General features: G+C 40.5%; 3 protein-coding genes across 7 annotated transcripts; all 3 read left to right on the top strand.

The window, feature by feature from the left end:
• Positions 1-2,513: 2,513 nt before the first annotated feature.
• Positions 2,514-3,204, top strand: LOC102282286 (keratin-associated protein 4-7-like). 5 transcript variants are annotated; one of them, XM_070389815.1, is made up of 3 exons: positions 2,514-2,650; positions 2,714-2,761; positions 2,817-3,204. In XM_070389815.1, exons 1-3 carry the CDS (start codon positions 2,514-2,516, stop codon positions 3,202-3,204), a joined length of 573 nt encoding a protein of 190 aa, XP_070245916.1. The 5 variants fall into 5 exon arrangements, with proteins under 5 accessions (XP_070245916.1, XP_070245917.1, XP_070245915.1 ...); XM_070389816.1 differs by lacking the exon at positions 2,714-2,761 and having other exon boundaries at positions 2,826-3,204; XM_070389814.1 differs by having other exon boundaries at positions 2,514-2,728.
• Positions 3,205-11,755: 8,551 nt separating this feature from the next.
• Positions 11,756-12,384, top strand: LOC102282929 (keratin-associated protein 4-7). Its single transcript, XM_070389817.1, is given in 2 exon segments — positions 11,756-11,834; positions 11,837-12,384. Coding segments are annotated over 2 exon segments (627 nt in total).
• A 5,575-nt stretch (positions 12,385-17,959) lies between these two features.
• On the top strand, positions 17,960-18,469 carry LOC138992021 (keratin-associated protein 4-11-like). The gene has a single exon (XM_070388835.1). It carries the CDS (start codon positions 17,960-17,962, stop codon positions 18,467-18,469), a length of 510 nt encoding a protein of 169 aa, XP_070244936.1.
• The last annotated feature ends 2,310 nt before the right edge of the window (positions 18,470-20,779 follow it).

Here is a 20,779-nt window from a genome sequence, read left to right as displayed (position 1 = left end):
GACTTCACTTTCACTTTTCACTTTCATGCATTGGAGAAGGAAATGGCAACACACTCCAGTGTTCTTGCCTGGAGAATCCCAGGGACAGAGGAGCCTGGTGGGCTGCCATCTATGGGGTCACACAGAGTCAGACATGACTGAAGCGACTTAGCAGCAGCAGCAGAAGAACTAAAGGACAAACAAACAGAGATGAGCAATATAACAACAAATGAAAAATCAATAGCAGAATAACAGAGGCAGAAGAATGGATAAGTGACCTGAAAGACAAAATGGTATAATCACTGTCACAGAACAGAATAAAGACATTTAAGAATGTCATCAGAAGATGACCAACTTGTCTGTGTTTGTCTGAGACTTTCCTGGTTTAAACATTGTAAGTCCTAAGGCTTGGAAGCCCCTAAGCCCTGGGCAAATAGGAATGATTGGTCATCCCGCCATGAAATTAATTGGTAATAGCTAAAATGCAACATTGGTACTTCATCAGTACAGCTCTTAATGCATCAATGTTAACAATTCTCACAGATTATATGCCAAGCTAAAGATGCTAGACAGAAAAGAGACTACAGTATATATCTTTTGCTTGAGTTTCTAGATCAAAACTAATCTGTGGTGAAAAATATTAAAACAATGATTGTCTCTATAGATGTGGGAAGTTTAATGAAGTGACTTGTGGGAACTTTCTGATGTAATAGAAATGTGCTCTATCTTGGTAGGTGTGGAGGTTACATGGATGTATCCATTTATCAAAACTCATCAAATAACACGTTAAGATTTGTACATTTTGATGTTTCACCTAAAATGTAATAAATTGTAAAATAAAGTTAAAAATATTGACTAGATATATTTATTCATGAATAAACTTCTGTCATTACCAAACTGTCATGTTGGCTAATTTGCCTTCAGCACAATTTTTTTAGTTAAATTACACTACTATGAACTCCTTTGTTGTTGCTTTACTATATTAAATTATTACAATTGTGTGTGTGTGTGTGTGTGTGTGTGTATGGTCTTCCAAGTAAACCATAAATTTCCTGGGAGGTGATTCTGAAGTATATTTGCAACATCATTACATTTGTAATAACAACTGGCAACATGTGTCTCTTAGATAATCCACTCAACAAGTCTGCTTGGTACATAAGGCAGGAACTTGATATAGGCAATTCCTCAAAGCTTAAATGAACAGAACAAATCAGTAGATCCCAGAGTGTGATCCTTGAATCCCACATCAAAATCATCTGGGTGGCTGTTGGAAATGCAGAACCTCAAATTTAACCCTGCAATTAGAAATTCTGGGAGTAGTCTCATGCATACTTAGTCACTCAGTCATGTCCTACCCTTTGCAACTCCATGGACTGTAGCCTGCCAGGCTCCTCTGTCCATCGGGATTCCTCAGGCAAAAAATACTGGAATGGGTTGCCATACCCTTCTCCAGGGGATCTTCCCAACCCAGGGATTGAACCCAGGTCTCCCACATTGCAGGAGGATTTTTTTTTTTTTTTTTTTTTTTTCACCATCTGAGCCACCAAGGAAGCCCTGGTAGTCTCAGCCATCTTTAATAAGATATCCAGAGGATTCTAATGCATTCTCAAGTTGGGCTATCACCAATGGAGGATATGTAGAAATAAAGTTGAATTTACTAAAGTTTACTCACATTTCAAATTTATACAAAAAAACTTATTCTATAGATTTCCCAGCTTTGGAAGTAAGTTCTGAAGACAGCCACACTGATTAGTCAACCTTTTTTTTTTTTTTTTTTTGCTCCACTGAAGAAATATTCTTAATTAGGAATGAGGTAAAAAATAAAAATGAGGCTATGTCTTACAGAATCTAAGAGACAAGCTGGAGAGATATGACACAAACATTTAAGATAGCAAAGTAACCACTTAATCAACAATGTGACCTAGTAGTAGCAGGAACCATAAATTATCTGCCGGGGTTTTAGAATATCAAACATGATCCAAAGTTTGAAACATCCAAGGAAATCCATTCCAGTGGCATAGAGGTCATCAGTGTCATACACATAGAACTGTCCCATCATCACTGCTCAAAAATGACCCACAGAACAGGGCCTTTTTCTCATGTCCCATGCAAGGTGCCATGCTGTGCAGATGGGATTTCTGCATTGGTCATGGGAAGAAATATACAACAAGAAATATGATTTCCCAAATCCCATCCTGGTGAAAACATAGGAGGGGAGAGGAGAGAAGAAATGTAATTCCAGATGCCAAATATCATGTGATAGCCCTCTGTGGAGGACAATGACACGAGTGTGGGCTAGAAGATGCCAGTGGGTATGAATCAGAGGAAAAGCAGATTGGATAGAATTTATTGTACCTAGAAAAGAAATTTTGTTTCCAGTAAGATTAAGTCATTAAACAGACAGCCATAATTGTATATTCTGATAATTACTTAAATGTATGTAAACAAACAAAAAAAAAGGAAAACATTTTGACAATTAACTCGAGAAATTCACTCTCCTGGAAACCCATCCAGAATCTCCACCCTCTGACACCATGGTCAGCTCCTGCTGTGGCTCCGTCTGCTCTGACCAGAGCTGTGACCGAACTCTCTGCCAGGAGACCTGCTGCTGCCCCACCTGCTGCCAGACCATCTGCTGCAGGACCACCTGCTACCGTCCCAGCTGCAGTGTGTCCAGCTGCTGCTGCCCTGTCTGCTGCCAGACAAACTGCCACCCCAGCTGTGGTGTGTCCAGCTGCTGCAGGCCCCAGTGTTGCCAGCCTATCTGCTGTCGCCCCCCTCTGCTGCATCTCTAGCTGCTGCCGCCCCTCCTGCTGTGGGTCCAGCTATGGTTCCAGCTGCTGCAGGCCTACCTGCTGCATCTCCAGCTGCTGCAGGCCCCAGTGCTACCAGCCTGTGTGCTGCCAGCTTACCTGCTCTCACCCCACCTGCTGCATCTCTAGCTGCTGCCGCCTCTCCTGCTGTGGGTCCAGCTGCTGCAGGCCTGTTTGCTGCATCTCCAGCTGCTGCAGGCCCCGGTGCTGCCAGTCTGTGTGCTGCCAGCCCACCTGCTCCCACATCTCCAGCTGCTGCCGCCCCTCTTCCTGTGGCTCCAGCTGCTGCCACCTGAGCTGCTGCCTGCGCCTAGTGTGTGGCCGGGTCTCCTGCCACACCACTTGCTATCACCCCACCTGTGTCATCTCCACCTGCCCCCACCCTGTGTGCTGTGCTTCTTCCTGTTGCTGAATCTCTGCCCATGATTTTTGTCATACTAAGTGTGTCCTCAGAAATCATATAAAATGTGTTGGAGCCAGCCAGTAACTGGGGAATGGGCACAGTGGCCAACTCCTTCTGATTTGGCCTTCAGAGTTGGTGCTCAGTTGTAGGAAGTGACAGATGAAAACATATTTGTCATATGATTTTAACTCAGGCTCAAATACATCTATTCTTAGACCAGTAATGTCTTCATCTGAAGTATACAGATTGTGATGATCTCATATGACATTGTTTTTATATGTTCTTAATAAACAGCCATTTCCCTAATACTGAAATCTCCTGATTTGGTAAAGATACAACGTGTGTGTGCATGTGTGTATGTGTACATATCTTTATCACTTTACATTAAGGATCATCTTGCTTCAAATGAAGGAGAGTATGTTCAGGAACAGTTACTTACATTAGGAGTTCTCCTCAACCTACCTCAAGTCCTTTTTTCTCCCTCTTCTTTCCTTTCCTTTCTTCCTTTCCTCCCTCTGTCCTTTGCTCCTTCCTTCCTTCTTTCTCTCCTGTCTTCCTCTCGAAACACAAGACTTTTTCAGAATACTAAGTATACCTTCTAAATCCAGATTTCTGGAAATTAATAAAGATCATGGCAATTTTTCCATAAAAATTCAAAACTTTCTAGTAAATAGATGCTCAAAACTTAAGTACTTCCAGACTAAAACCCCTTCATAATTTTAGTTTCTCATATTTCTGAGATTTCTCCATCTTCTTGTTGGTTTTATTCTTCCAGTTTAGGCTTTCATCACCTTCCTTGGTCTTACTTAAGAGTGCATGGGCCCTTAAGACTGCATGAGTCTTTGAGACTCAACTTTCTCATCACCAAAACTCAAGTAAACACGATCCTTCTTAGCTGTGAAAATGTGTCAGAATATATGCAATAGTACTATTTCTACACAACTCTAAGAGTCTATAAGTTTTGTTTCATAATCAGGAGTATATTAAAAACATTTTAAACTCAAAATTTGTTTATATTACCTGTGCTATATTTGTAAATAGTGAACATAACAAAGAGTTTATTATTAGTTCTAGAAAACATTTAGATGTTAACAGACAAAATGGATAGAAGCTGACAGACATCATGTGGGTTTCACCCCAGTGTAGACTGGGAGCTATGTTCTTAGTTTACCATTGAAATGTCTTATACACATTTTCAGATTCACCTTTTTCAACTTACACTGAAATGTTTTGCAGACAGCCCTCTCATTTCATACACTGCTGCTGCTGCTGCTGCTGCGTCGCTTTAGTCGTGTCCGACTCTGTGAGACCCCATAGACGGCAGCCCACCAGGTTCCCCCGTCCCTGGGATTCTCCAGGCAAGAACACTGGAGTGAGTTGCCATTTACTTCTCCAATGCATGAAAGTGAAAAGTGAAAGTGAAGTTGCTCAGTCGTGTCCGACTCTAGCGACCCCATGGTCTGCAGCCTACCAGGCTCCTCCGTCCATGGGATTTTCTAGGCAAAAGTACTGGAGTGGGGTGCCACTGCCTTCTCCGCATTTCATACGCTAGAATTGACAAATGTTTTATCGTCCTATGTGTTTTTCTTTGATAACTGCTAATTAAAGGATACAGACTATAGCTTTAACATTATGCTTTATTAGTTAGTGCTAACTCAAAGAATGGAGGTGTACACTGTCTTTTTCAGTATTAAAATATCTAAGGCTTATAATTTCCTGTTTTTACAACAAGAACTGGGTCACAATGGGAATGAGATGGCCCCTGTATCTGGATAATAAAAGGACTATTTAAAAAGGCACAGATAGAGTTTAGGGAAAGCAGCACAGAATAGCTCAGCACCCAGGACTCATAATAGCAAGGAACAGCTACCCCTCATCCTATGCAATGACTTGGATGAAGTAGCCCAAGAGTGTGAGACTTCTTAGGGTTGCTCTATACAGGCACTTAATGTACAACAATTGCCACCAGGGAGAGTTATAGTGTTTTAAAAGATCCAAAAGTGACACAGAAGATATTGTAAAAGTAAAAACCATGAGATAAAATTATGAATCAGAAAGTGTGGCTGGAGTGATTATTCTGTGGTCCAGTCAACTTTATCTTAGGATAGATTTCAAGTGAATAGAGCATCCACTAAATGTACCCTTCACTCAGTCTCATTTGGCCATGCTAATCCTCTGTTTGGCACTGTTCAAGCCCTTCTAGATGGAAAATAGTAAGCAATAAATCATTTCAGGAAAGTAACACAATTCCTGCAACAAGCTCTGCTTCAGGAATAGCTAAAGCAAAATCATAATTCCCACAAGCTCCTTTAATAGTCCTATCTGGTTAGTATGTGAGAAGACAGTTCTCAGAAATTAACAGTAGACTTTCAAGGATAAAACAAGATGGTTCCTCTGAACTGTTCAGATGTAATTTATATACAAGAATTTACAGGAAGCCCAAGTCTAACAAGACTAATATGTCATCACAGTCTTGGATAGTGTCTTCTTTAAAATGCCAGCCTGAGAGTCCACCCAGGTTCAATTTATTTTCTCATGGCAGGGAACCCAGTGTACATTTACTGTTTTGCCACATACAGATATTTGAGTTAACTAGCATATTACCCGGAGAAGGCAATGGCACCCCACTCCACTACTCTTGCCTGGAAAATCCCATGGACGGAGGAGCCTGGAAGGCTGCAGTCCATGGGGTCGCTGAGGGTCAGACACAACTGAGCGACTTCACTTTCCCTTTTCACTTTCATGCATTGGAGAAGGAAATGGCAACCCACTCCAGTGTTCTTGCCTGGAGAATCCCAGGGATGGGGGAGCCTGGTGGGCTGCCATCTGTGGGGTCGCACAGAGTTGGACACAACTGAAGTGACTTAGCAGCAGCAGCAGCAGCAGCATATTACCACAATTTTAGACTTGAACTTGTAGCCATTAAGATCAAATTAATATTATATATATTAATATTCTAATGCATGAAAAATCATTAATGAATTTTTAAAAAGAAGTCAAAACTAGACACAAATACACAAGAGAATTTAATATATAAAACCAATACAATATTGTAAAGTAATTAACCTCCAATTAAAGTAAATAAATTTATATTAAAAAAACTCATTACCAAACCCTCCCCCCCAAAAAATGATATTAATATTTTCAATACATGGGGGAAAATATATTACTTAATGGTGTTGGGCTATGTTCATATCAGATTCAAAAATGCTTAAACTGCATATTCTATATCTGTTTAATACCTAATAGACTAGTTGAGGTATTTCAAATTCTAAAAGATGATGCTGTGAAAGTACTATACTCAATATGTCAGCAAATTTGGAAAACTCAGCAGTGGCCACAGGACTGGAAAAGGTCAGTTTTCATTCCAATCCCAAAGAAAGGCCATGCCAAAGAATGTTCAAACTACTGCACAATTCCACTCACCTCACACACTAGCAAAGTCATGCTCAAAATTCTGCAAGCCAGGCTTCAACAGAACGTGAACCAAGAATGTCCAGATGTTCAAGATGGATTTAGAGAAGGCAGAGGAACCAGAGATCAAATTGCCAACATCTGTTGGATCAGAGGAAAAGCAACAGAGTTCCAGAAAAACACCTACTTCTGCTTTATTGACTATGCCAAAGCCTTTGACTATGTGGATCACAACAAACTGTGGAAAATTCTTAAAGAGATGGGAATACAAGACAACCTGAACTTCCTCCTGAGAAATCTGTATGCAGGTCAAGAAGCAACAGTTAGAACCGGACATGAAACAACGGACTGGCTCCAAACTGGGAAAGGAGTTATATCAAGGCTGTATACTGTCACCTTGTTTATTTAACTTATAAGCAGAATACATCATATAAGCTGAGATCTTAAGCAATCTTAAGCATCATATAAGCACAAGCTAGAATCAAGATTTCTGGGAGAAATATCAATAACCTCAGATATGCAGATGAAACCATCCTTATGGCAGAAAGCAAAGAGGAACTAAACAGCCTCTTGATGAAAGTAAAAGAGGAGAGTGTAAAAGCTGGCTTAAGATTCAACATTCAAAAAACAAATATCATGGCATCTGGTCCCATCACTTCATAACAAATAGACTGGGAAACAATGGAAACCATGAAAGACTTCATTTTCTTGGGCTCCAAAATTACTGCAGATGGTGATTGCAGCCATGAAATTAAAAGACACTTGCTCCTTGAATGAAAAGCTATGACCAACTCAGATAGCATATTAAAAAGCAGAGACATTACTTTGCCAACAAAGGTCCATCTAGTCAAAGCTATGGTTTTTCCAGTAGTCATGTATGGATGTGAGAATTGGAGATGTATGGCAAAACCAATACAATACAATATTGTAAAAAAAAAAAAAAAAAAAGTAAATAAATAAAAAAAAAAGCTGCCACCGAAGAATTGATGTTTTTTGAATTGTAGTGCTGGATAAGACTCTTGAGAGTACCTTGGACTGCAAGGAGATCAAATCAGTCAATCCTAAAGGAAATCAGTCCTGAATGTTCATTGGAAAGACTGATGCTGAAGCTGAAACTCCAATAATTTGGCCACCTGATGTGAAGAACTGACTCATTGAAAAAGACCCTGATGCTGGGAAAGATTGAAGGCAGGGGGAAAAGGGGACGACAGAGGATGAGATGGTTGGATGACATCACTGACTCAATGAACATGAGTTTGGGTAAACTCCGGGAGTTGGTGATGGACAGGGAGGCCTGGCGTGCTGCAGTCCATGGTGTCACAAAGATTCGGACATGACTGAGCAACTGAACTGAATTAAGAACAATATTTGAAAATATAAAACATGAAACTTTGAACTTCACAAAAGAAACTATGGGACAATGTTTATGCAAATTTACAACTGGATAGATTTTTCAAAGTGTGACACTTGCCCCAGGAGCCATAAAAGAAAAGATGAATAAATTTGAGTATAAATTCAATGCATGAAGCAGGGCACCCAGAGCTGGTGCTCTGGGACAACCCAGAGGGATAGAGTTGGGAGGGAGGTGGAAGGCGGTTTCAGGATGGCGAGACACATGTACACCCATGGGTGATTCACATCGATGTATGGCAAAAACCAACACAATATTGTAAAGTAAGTAGCCTCCAATTAAAATAAATAAATTAATTTAAAATGTAAACATCTATGTGGTAAAAACACAGAAGCAAAATTAAAGAAGAAAGACAAACTAGGAAAAATGTTTGAAATTCACATTATATAAAAAGGCTAATTTTGATAATATACAAACAGCTCCTGCAAAAATCACTGTATGAAGGCTAAACACAGTGAAAAAACAAAAGCATAATTATAGATATTATGGAATTTTTTCCTACAATTTTCCTTGTAGAAAAGGAAAAATACAAATAGCTCTTTAACATATGAAGAATTGTCTAATCTCCTTTACTATACGGTAGGCTGCCGTCTATGGGGTCGCACAGAGTCAGACACGACTGACGTGATTTAGCAGCAGCAGCAGCCTTTACTATAAGAGAAATGCAGATTAAAATCGCACGGAGGAACCTTTTCACCTACCATCATGTTGACCAAAATACGTACATAAATAGATGCCTATATATAGAAATATATGTCTGTATGTGTATCTATAGATCTGCCTGCATGCCAGAGACCTGGATTTGATTCCTGGCCCAGTGAGATCCCCTGGAGAAGGAAATGGGAACCCACTCCAGTGTTCTTGCCTGGAGAATCCTTATGGATAGAGGAGCCTGGCAGCCTACAGTCCATGAGGTCACAAGGAGTGGACATAACTGAAGTAACTTAGCATGCAGCATGTAGGCATATTAAGTGCATAACTGTGCCAAATATTTCATTTTAATTTTTTGATGCATACATCTTTTCCATATCTCCAAGTGATTTCAGTTCCTCTTCTTCTTTGTTTTTTAACATAACTTACCATTTCTGTTAGTCTATCCTTTAAATGTTTAGACTAATATCCCCTAGGAGGTAGGATGGAGAAGGAAATGGCAACCCACTCCAGTATTCTTGCCTGGAGAATCCCGTGGACAGGGGAGCCTGGTGAGCTGCCGTCTATGGGGTCGCAAAGAGTTGGGCACGACTGAAGCGACTTAGAAGCAGCAGCAGCAGGAGGTAGGAAGCTTACATATACACTACTGCTAAGTCACTTCAGTCATGTCCGACTCTGTGCGACCCCATAGACGGCAGCCCACCAAGCTCCCCGGTCCCTGGGATTCTCCAGGCAAGAACACTGGAGTGGGTTGCCATTTCCTTCTCCAACGCATGAAAGTGAAAGTGAAGTCGTTCAGTCGTGTCCGACCCTTAGCAACCCCATGGACTGCAGCCTACCAGGTTCCTCCGTCCATGGGATTCTCCAGGCAAGAGTACTGGAGTGGGGTGCCATTGCCTTCTCCAACATATACACATACACACATATATATATACACACACATATATATATATACATACATATATATATATATATACACACACACACACACACACATATATATGTGTGTGTGTGAGTGTGCGTGTGTGTTCAGTGTCTGACTCTTTGCATCCCCATGGACTGTAGCCCACCAGGTTCCTCTGTCCATGGAATTTCCCAGGCAAGAATACTGGAGTGGGTTGCCATTTCCTCCTCTAGGAGATCTTCCCAACCCAGGGATCGAACCCACATCTCTTATGTCTGCTGCACTGGCAGGTAAATTCTTTACTGCTAGTGCCATCTGGGACATTTATGTGAATGTATATACATATAAAGTGTATAAATGGCTAAACTGAGGTATCTTTTATAACTCTTATGAAGATCCCTCCTTATAGTTCTATTTTCAGTTTGTTCAAAGTATCTGCTGATACTTTCTTTGCAATAACTCTATGATGTTTATTGCCATCACCTGATTCTGAGAGCTCACCTCTCACCCTGACCCAGTTCAACCTTTTAAGCAATGTCTCCCTCATTTTAGCATTTCTAAACGCAGATCAAAAATTAAAATAGTTCATATATAGTGTATATATTTTATTACCTCCCCACCTAAAGACTTAATAGATCTACTCCTTTTTTTTTTTCTAGAATTCAAGGCTACACAAGACCTCTCCCACATTCCAGGAATCTCAACTTCTTTCTCATTACTTCTTAAAATAGACTTTCCAGACATACCCCTTTCAGCATCACAAACCAGGGTTATGCCCAATCTCAAATATAGCTCCTTCTTTTAAATCCCCCTTATGTCCATCTATATGAATAACACATGTTTTCAAGGTCAGTGTGTCTTCTTTGATGGTCAGACAAAATCTTCACTCATTGCACAGACATCTCCTTTATCAAAAACTCATCTCATTTCAGTCCCTGAAGATATGAAGATGAGTAAATCGGAGTCTGTACAAATGGAGTTTATATTCTAGAGTGAGCCAGATACATAAGTGCATCTCTGGTAGAGAATTATATGATAGAGCCCATTAATACACAAAGCACAGCAGAAGTGCATCAGAGGAAGGACTTGACTTTTCATGGCATCAAGGAAGATTTTGGAGGAAGATGGCAGTTGAACTCACTGGTAAAAATCACTAGGAGAATGCTGAACTCACAAGATTTTGCAGGAAGAGGGAATATCAAGAAGATTACCTTCTCTTTCCTAGAATGTTGTTTTTCTCTAAATGCCTGTGGCACTAAAGAGACCTCTAATTTAGCAGCCTAATTATATCTGGTTTTGGTTATAAAGCTTTTTATGGATGCAATTTCTATATAAGTACAGGTAAGATAATGAATGTTATTTATATTCCTCTTAATGCATCTAAGAATATCTTACGCATAAGTAATACTACAAAAACTGCTAGGCATTTTAGCTCAGAATATTTGAAAAAGATTTTAATAAAATGTCCACAAAGCATAACTATGACATATTTTGATTCAAAACTATTGTGTCAATTACTGTACCCTAGGCTAGAAGACATATCTGAAGATCAAAGACATTTCTGATTAATCTCAGATGACTGTTTGCTACTTAAAAACACTGAGTCACAGCTAACTGTTTCAAAGTCCATCAGGGTGATGAGAAATAACACAGTTTGGAATGTCATTAGTTCAGTGACCACCCAGTATACACACAATGAATCATAAGTTTTCTCACATTCAAAAAGTAGAGCTTACTTCCATTTTCTCGACAAACATGCCATCTGATTGAAACGTGAAATTTCCACTAGAGATCCTAATCTCATCAGAAACTCTCCCAAAATCATATCAAGGTGAGAAATAAACAAGGAACAGAGGCCCACCGATGTCACATGATACCCAGGGACTGAAGTCTTATAAGCTTACAAACTAAAGAAACAGAAGAGGTGATTCATGTGAGAACACTGGGGAACTTGAGAAAAGGGAAATGATTATTTTCTATATATTAACAGATTTTTCTAGAAAAACACATATGACTTACTAATTGCATTTTAGTCATATAAACCAAAAGAAGGAACTAGTCTCTTCATAATCACAGAAGTCCCTCAGCTGGGTATAAAAGAGGACATGGGAAGAGAAACCTCCAAATTTGAGAAACTCACTCTCCTAGAAACTCACCCAGAACCTCCACCCTCTGACACCATGGTCAGCTCCTGTTGTGGCTCCATCTGCTCTGACCAGAGCTGTGGCCAAAGTCTCTGCCAGGGGACCTGCTGCCGGCCCACTGCTGCCAGACCACCTGCTGCAGGACCACCTGCTGCCGCCCCAGCTGTGGTGTGTCCAGCTGCTGCCGCCCGGTCTGCTGCCAGCCCACCTGCCCTCGCCCCACCTGCTGCATCTCTAGCTGCTACCGCCCCTCCTGCTGTGGTTCCAGCTGTGGTTCCAGCTGCTGCAGGCCTACCTGCTGCATCTCCAGCTGCTGCAGGCCCCAGTGCTGCCAGCCTGTGTGTTGCCAGCCCACCTGCTCTCGCCCCACCTGCTGCATCTCTAGCTGCTGCCGCCCCTCCTGCTGTGGGTCCAGCTGTGGTTCCAGCTGCTGCAGGCCTACCTGCTGCATCTCCAGCTGCTGCAGGCCCCGGTGCTGCCAGTCTGTGTGCTGCCAGCCCACCTGCTCCCGCATCTCCAGCTGCTGCCGCCCCTCTTGCTGTGGCTCCAGCTGCTGCCTGCGCCCAGTGTGTGGCCGGGTCTCCTGCCACACCACTTGCTATCGCCCCACCTGTGTCATCTCCACCTGCCCCCGCCCCGTGTGCTGTCCCTCCTCTTGCTGCTGAGCCACCTCTCTGAACCCACCTTCTCCTCTTTATCCATCTTATCACAGAAGCAGACTCCATGCATCACACAGACACCAGAGGAGAGGCCATTCCCATAGTCTGTGTGTCCACATCCTGACCTCAGGCCAGACTCTCTCCTTTGTTGGCCTTTTCCTTACTAGCAAATGAAACTAGGTGGTATTTATAGAAAGAAATTAGCAGAGTTGCCCCAGTTCTATACTTGACCTTTTGATTTGGGGCTACTGGGTCTTCCAGTCCAAACATGAAAATTCCTACAGGGCCTATAGGGGCCCTGGTGTCACAGCCTCAGATTTGAAAGTCTGGGGGCTACATCCTATAATGCTTTTACAGTGATATTTTTGTATTTTGTTTCTGCTTCTGAATAAAGCTCCACTTTCCTGGCCCATACAATGTTCTTGTGTTTGCTGCTTTATAATGATTGTCCTCTTTTCCTGGGAAATGGTATTCAACATATTAATACAACTCTATCAGGCTTACCAATTTCTGCTTTCACCTTTAGGACAAACCCAATATGCAGTGATATAGAAGAAAACAAACAAAGCCAGAAATAACACAATACGTAACGCAATGTCTCCAAGAGAATTGAAAAATAATAATTTCCTTAAAAAATTTAAGGTTATGGAGGAGAAGGATTATACCCCACAGCAAACCTTTCTTAAATATTTTTAAAGCATGTGCTGTATGCTCAGTCATGTCCGACTCTTTTCAACCCCGTGGATTGTAGCCCACCAGGCTACTTTGTCCATGGGATTCTCCAGGCAAGAATACTGGAGTGGGTTTCCATTTCCTTCTCCATTATAAAGCATATATTTCCTTAAAATCCCACTCCTCTCTTAGTTGCCTCATCCCTCCATTTTCCTTGCTTCCTTCCTTCTTTTTCCTTCCCTCTCTCCAAATACACTGCTCTGCCCTTGCTCTTCTCCTTGGAAAACCAGAGTCCTCCCTTGGGTTTATCTATCCCACATGTAACCCAATTTATTACACTCTTAGACTTCTTATTTCCTCTCCATCCACTGACAACAAAATAATTGTTTTGGGAAAATCAACCTTCCTGAGAAGTTGGGGGCTAACAGAATACTGAAAATATTCAAATTTTAGTATTTTCTTATCTTAACGACTTTTCTAGGATGTGTATTTGACAGATGGGTCTGAGGTATCTTGTCAACATATCCTATAAGAAATACGAAACTAGTAGGGAACCCAATTAAAGGACCAAATTTGATCTTAGGTTAACTCAGAGCCCTCCCAAATTCCTATGAAGTCTATCCTAGGAAAAAAGGATAAAAACAAATTCCTGATGAATTTGTGCTAGTAAAAGTAGGAGAAACATATAGAAAGCTTTGTATATGCATATTCTAAGAGTTATAGGGTAAATAAGTAATTCAATGGTAATGAATCATGAATGTGTTTGACTTCCATAAATTCTACACATAAATAATAATGAGATAATAATTTAAGTTGTATGGGGCATTATTGCTCACTCTTACTCAAAGCACAGAATTCTGAATGGATCTGAGATGGTAGATGAGAATTGGTTACACTTTCTCTTGGTCTCAGCATAAGAAAATTTTTTTGTTTTATTTTTCTCTGGAGTGAGAGGCTCTTTCAGTACTTTTCTTTACAATAAAGAAAGATTTACTTACTTAATTATTTCTGTTAATTTATTTTTAATTAGAGGATAATTGCTTTATAATATTGTGTTGGTTTCTGCCATACATCAACATGAATCAGCCATAGGTATACATATGTCTCATCCCTCTTGAATTTTCCCCCCAGAAACAGAATATGTGAAGAATTGGAAAGGAAATAAACCAATATATCTATCATTATTTGAAAATAACATGATTATCTTCATGGAAAATGCAGTAGACTTTCACAGACCAGGAGTTGGTATGTGTATTAGTTACCTAATGTTGGTTAACAAGTTGTCCCCCCCCAAAACATTTATTATCTCATTAACTTTCTGAGGGTTAGAAATCTGGAAGTGGCATGTCAGGATCTCTCATGAGGTTGCAGGCAAGTGGTTGGCCAGGACTGCACTCTTATGAAGAGAGGAAAATCCACTTCCAAGCTCACTCACATGGCTGTTGGCAGGAGGACTCAGTTCTTCACCACATGGACTGATCACTCAAGGTAGCTGGCTTCCTTCAGAGTGAGCAACCTGAGAAGGACCAAGAAACAGAAAGAAAACCCAAATCTTACAATAACCTAGTCTGGAAAGCCCTATGTCCTCATTACTGCTGTATTCCATTCATTTGAAGTGAATGGAATGTCCAGCTTACACTTAATGGGAAGGCATTTCAAAGGACATGAGTCAGAGGAGGTGGGATCCTTGAGAGTCATCTTAGTGTCCTCCTACCACAGTCTGCAAGTGAGGCACTTACAAATCGAAAATGATTTCTAATGCCATGGGCCAGTAGGTATTTTCTTGGGTTATAGGAAGTTAGATGTCTAAAGAGAGGATACATATGGCCTAAGCTAATGGAAAACTCCAACATTTGTAAGTTGAAAGAGGAGCAACAGCAACCACAAGAGAATGGAAAGGGATAAACAGAGAGGTAAAAAGACAGCTAGTAGATTGCAGGGTCCAAAAGAGAGGCTTCTTGAAAAATTAAAGGACAGAATGTAACTTCCAGGCATGACAAAGCAGATATAAGACCAAACCTCTTGATAAGAATGGCTGTGAGAAACAGATAAAGTTAAGAAAATAGTCATGTACAGTTGTGAGAGCTGGGTCATAAAGAAGGCTGAGGGCTGAAGAATTGATACTTTTGAATTGTGGTGCTGGAGAAGACTCTTGAAAGTCCCTTGGGCTGCAAGGAGATCAAACCAGTCAATCCTAAAGGAAATCAGTCCTGAATATTCATTGGAAGGACTGGCCACCTGAAGCAAAGGGCTGGTTCACTGGAAGAGAGCCTGGTGTTGGGAAAGGTTGAAGGCAAAAGGAGAAGGGGACTTAGATAGCATCACCGAGTCAATGGACATGAATTTGAGCAAGTTCCAGGCGATGGTGGGGAATAGAGGAGCCTGGCATGCTGCAGTCCATGGGGTCACAAAGAGAAGGGTGGGGCATGATTTAGTGACTAAACAACAGTCTTTGGGAGTTGACTTATGCGGGTAGTATTGAGAACCCACAGTCCAAGAAGAAAATTAAATCTGTTCCAGGTAGAAGATAAAAAATCACCTCAAGCCTCTACAGTTTTTTACATATGTTTGGCATTCAATAAAAATAATTACCAGGTATATAAGAATCAAAGGACCATATTATTAAAAACAAGGAAAAGTCAACAGAAATAGACTCGAGGATTTTTTGTGGGGAATATTTTGTAACATTTTCCCTTTTGGGTAACTCATGAAGTCTATGTGTAGTCTTAGAAGCTTATTTCTCTTCACAGTTAACGTTATTTTGTTTTTTAAGGGATTATTTCTCTGTGCTATAATTTCTGCTTTTGTCTCTGATGTTTCCAAGGATATTCACTGTTTTGTTAGTTTCTCAACTTGAGATTCCTCCCCTATTCATTTAGTGTGAATTGGAAAGCTTAGTGATACTGCTGTGGTTTAGATGTCCACAGGCACTTTGATCACCACTTACAATTCCTAGTGGGGAGATAAGGTTTTCTTGTCCCCATCTTACTAGGTTCCACTTCAAGAATGCAGACTATGGATAGAATGCTCCCTTCCTAGACCTTGTCTTGTGAAAGGTTTAAAGTCATTTCTTGCACCTACCTGGGTTTCAACTACCAGCCTCCCATTTTGAAAGCTTATAACTAGATACCAAACCTTCACAATCTTGGATATCAGCTATCATATGCAGTTGGCATTCTCTTTTTCCTTCTGAAAAATGAGAATTTTTCTTTCCCTTTAAGTTTGGCTATGTAATGGAAATATTTTAAAAATATTTCTCAAGCATTTCTATTTGCTTGATCTAGAAGGTGGGTCTGTTAGCATCAACTTCATCTGCCATGTTGTTAAAAGTTCTATATTTTGAGGGACCCAAGAAGATGAAAAAGGTTATGGCATTAGTTAGAAACACAAGAAAGGCTTCTTATAGTAGAAGCTCCTATTAAGATTTATCATATACTTTAATATTTCCCCCCAAAGACACAAACTGCTTCCTCTTAATATACTAACACTGCAGGAAAAGATTTTTAATCTTAATTCGTTTAAATATTTTTTTACTTTTTATTTTTTTTCACATACCTCTATTTATTTGTTATCATTTAAATAGGCACTTGCTTATTTACTAGGGATGCTGGATTATTTTGTGGTATTTTCTTTTTCTTTTAATTAATTAATTTATTTTAGTTGGAGGCTAATTACTTTACAATATTGTGGTGATTTTTGCCATACATTGACATGAATCAGCCATGTGTGTGTATGTGTCCCCCATCCCAAACCCCTTAACACCTCCCTCCCCAAAATACAAATTGACACCACAATGAGGTACCATTTCATGCCAGCTGGAATGGCTGCTATCAAAAAATCTACTTTTTATTTTAAAAAATATTTCAAATTTACAGAATAGTTCAAAGAGTAATACAAACTTCTTTATACCATATAGTTTTTACCTATATTCAAAATCATGCCACATTTTTTTTCTCTCATAGATGGATATAGGTAGGTAAATAGATGATAGGTAGAAATAGATAGGTAGATTATGATATGATTTAGATAAAAATAAACTTAGAGTTAGGATTAGGGCTACATGAATCAAATTTTACTATGAGGATGGTAGACAGTGATTTTTAACTCCCTTTTTATTTCTGTATTAATTAGCTGACATTCTACTGTCATGGATAACTTTCTCTTATTTTTTTACACAATGGGCCTCAGTATCGACTCATGGATTTTTATTTAATGGGTTAAAATTCTTTACTGCCATTTATTCATTGTGTTATTCAAGTTGCTCCTTATTGGGTCAGTGAGAGTCCCTTCAAGGTGGCTCCAAATACTTTTTAATACTTAAAAAAAATGAGTCATTGGTAACAGGTTCAAATTGGATACAGGAAGTAGTACCTGACACATCCTTTGAAGCACCAGAGACAGTCCAGTATCTAGTCAGCATTCGTGACTCACGGATTGGATCTGTCTTCCTCATGGCGTACAGATAACTCACAAGGACGACCATTTTTCTCTCTATTTGCCTACAATAATTCTGCTTCTATTTTGACATCAAAAGAGATCTTGGCATCATGATGACAATCCATCCAAACAACATCATGGAGTCATACACAGACCACAGGTAAATTCCAGTGACGGAGTCCACGACAAACAGGAAAAGAGTAAAAGCAATTCTGTAAGAAAGGCTGGACTGGAAAATTTTAACACACTGGGAAAAGGAAATCTTATTTTCCTTCATTTTAAAATAGTTAACCAGAAAAACATGATGATCTAACATAATGACTAATGTTTCTTTAGGTAACTGAACTAGGAAGCAGTCTAGGACATGAACACAGCAGTCTCAGTAGGGTATAAAAGAGGACAAGCAGCAGAGATACTTCAAATCACTAAGTTCACTCTCCTATTAACATCAGAACCTCCACCCTCGGACACCATGGTCAGCTCCTGTTGTGGCTCCGTCTGCTCTGACCAGAGCTGTGGCCGAAGTCTCTGCCAGGAGACCTGCTGCCGCCCCACCTGCTGCCGGACCACCTGCTGCAGGACCACCTGCTGCCGCCCCAGCTGTGCTGTGTCCAGCTGCTGCCGCCCGGTCTGCTGCCAGCCCACCTGCCCTCGCCCCACCTGCTGCATCTCTAGCTGCTACCGCCCCTCCTGCTGTGTTTCCAGCTGTGGTTCCAGCTGCTGCAGGCCTACCTGCTGCATCTCCAGCTGCAGGCCCCAGTGCTGCCAGCCTGTGTGCTGCCAGCCCACCTGCTCCCACATCTCCAGCTGCTGCCGCCCCTCATGCTGTGGCTCCAGCTCCTTTGGCTCCAGCTGCTGCCGCCCGAGCTGCTGCCTGCGCCCAGTGTGTGGCCGGGTCTCCTGCCACACCACTTGCTATCGCCCCACCTGTGTCATCTCCACCTGCCCCCGCCCCGTGTGCTGTCCCTCTTCTTGCTGCTGAGCCCGCTGCCCTGTGACCACTGTCTCCATTTACCTCTGTCCCCATACATGCAGACCCTCCTTTGGGGTTGATGCTGCTCAGCTAAACTGGGCTTCATAATTCCCGTGAGGAAGCAGACCAAGCTGTTGAAGGTGATGGATATGGCATGGAGCACTTCTCCAGTAACAGATTTTCCCCTTTCACCTGAAAATTGGTAAACTCATTCTTCTAACTTTTCCTAAAACTTTTCTGTAACCTGATCTATTTCTGTACCAAAATAAAGTGATACTTTCCTGTATTAAAAATTCATTGTGGTTTTTTTCTCCTTTAAGATTTTGTCTTTGGTTGCTAGACAAATTACACCTGCAGGACACACAGCAGGGCCTTGCCACTTCTCGGTGACAGTCATTCACCATCTAATTCTTTCCTAGGTGCCTGCTAATTTCATGAGCAAATCAGATAACACTATAAATCCTAGCCCAGGAAAAGAACAAAAAAGTGAAAAGTAGTTTGGAGAACTTCTCGTATATAAAAGCAAAAAGAACACAGTATATGGTTCAGGCATTACATCAGCTTTGATAGCTACACAATGTGCTATATAACACAGTCTGCAAGTTTATATTCAGACTTGCACTCAATGCTATAGGTGTCATCCATGCAGCAAACCAAGTGTGCACTGATTCTCCCCTATTTACAATAGGACCTCAGTGGTGATTCTTTTTTTTTTTTTTTTTTTTGAAGGAAGTTTCAAATCCACATGCACTCAAAGAACAGATAGGTGACCTAGACAAGTGAAGCAAGTCTTTGATAAGACAACATGTTTGGTGGAAACTGGCAAATTGCAGTCTGCATGACCACATCTGAGAGTAGCATTGAGCTCCTGTCAACTGTTTCTGTAGGAAAATGGGAGCCAATATTTTCACTGAAAAGTTTGTCTGCTTTCAGTGGTTCCTTTCAGATGTCATTCTCTTCTTTCATTCATTCTTGAATATTTATTAAATGTGAGACACTGTTAAAGGCACTGAAGTATCTGGGGAAAACAACAGAGAACAAACTCTCTGCACTAATGGAGAGACATTGAAGTGGACTTTCTCAGCAAAAATCACTGATGTGTTTACTTGTAAATATCTTTTCTATACATTTATCCACTCAAGTTTATGCATAGTTTTTTTTCTCTATGCTTTTACTTATACAAATAAGATGAACTTTTGAGCCATTCTTTAGATGCAGGTATTAGTGCTACAAATGGGGAAAGAGTCCCCTTTTAAAAGATTTTAAAAGTTTTTCTGAAAGTAGAGCATCAGCTGACAGTAGCCTATAAATTGGGCTCATAGAATATTATATAAAGATATTTATATGGCAATTGTCAGTGCAAAATATATACTTTCCTAAATATTAAAGACATACTAAGAGAGAAAGAAAATAAAGCAAATAATGAAAGATTATATATAAAGGTACAGAGATACATGTATTAATATATACATTAAATATATATATAATTCACCATACACTACACATCACCATTCATTATATATTTTGTTGTTGTTCAGTTGCTACACTGCATTTGACTCTTTGTGTCCCCATGGACTCAGCACTCCAGGCTCCCCTGTCCTTCACTACCTCCGGGGCTTTGGTCAAATTCATGCCCATTGGCTCAGTGATGTTATCTAAACATCTCATCCTCTGCCACCCTCTTCTCCTTTTCCCTTCAATATTTCCCAGCATCAGATGACTCTTTTCCAATGAGTCATCCCTTCTCAACCAGTGGCCAAAGTATGGGAATTTCAATTTCAGCATAAGTCCTTCCAATGAATGTTCAGGATTGATTATCTTTAGGATTGACTGGTTGAATCTCCTTGCAGTTCAAGGGACTCTCAAGAGTCTTCTCCAGCACCACAATTCAAAAGCATTAATTTTTCGATGCTCAGCCCTCTTTATGGTCCAACTTTCACATATTGGAAAAATCATAGTTTTCACTATGTCAGTTATCACCTCTGTCAGCAAAGTTATGGCTCTACTATTTATTAATAATACACTCTCTGGGTTTGTCATAATTTTCCTTCCAAGGAGCAAGCGTCTTTTAATTTCATGGCTTTAGTTACCATCCACAGTGATACTGGAGCCCAGGAAAATAAAAGTGTCACTGTTTCACTTTCCCCTCTTCTATTAGACATGAAGTTATGGGACCAAATGCCATGATCTTGGTTTTTATAATGTTGAGTTTTAAGTCAGCTTTTTCACTCTCCTCTTTCACCCTCATCAAGAGGCTATTTAGTTGCTTTCATCTTCTGTCATTAGAGTGGTATCATCTATATATCTGAGGTTGTTGTT

The sequence above is a fragment of the Bos mutus genome, chromosome 19, assembly GCF_027580195.1.
Source record: "Bos mutus isolate GX-2022 chromosome 19, NWIPB_WYAK_1.1, whole genome shotgun sequence".
NCBI lineage: Eukaryota > Metazoa > Chordata > Mammalia > Artiodactyla > Bovidae > Bos > Bos mutus.
This window is presented reverse-complemented; position numbering and strand designations above follow the sequence as displayed.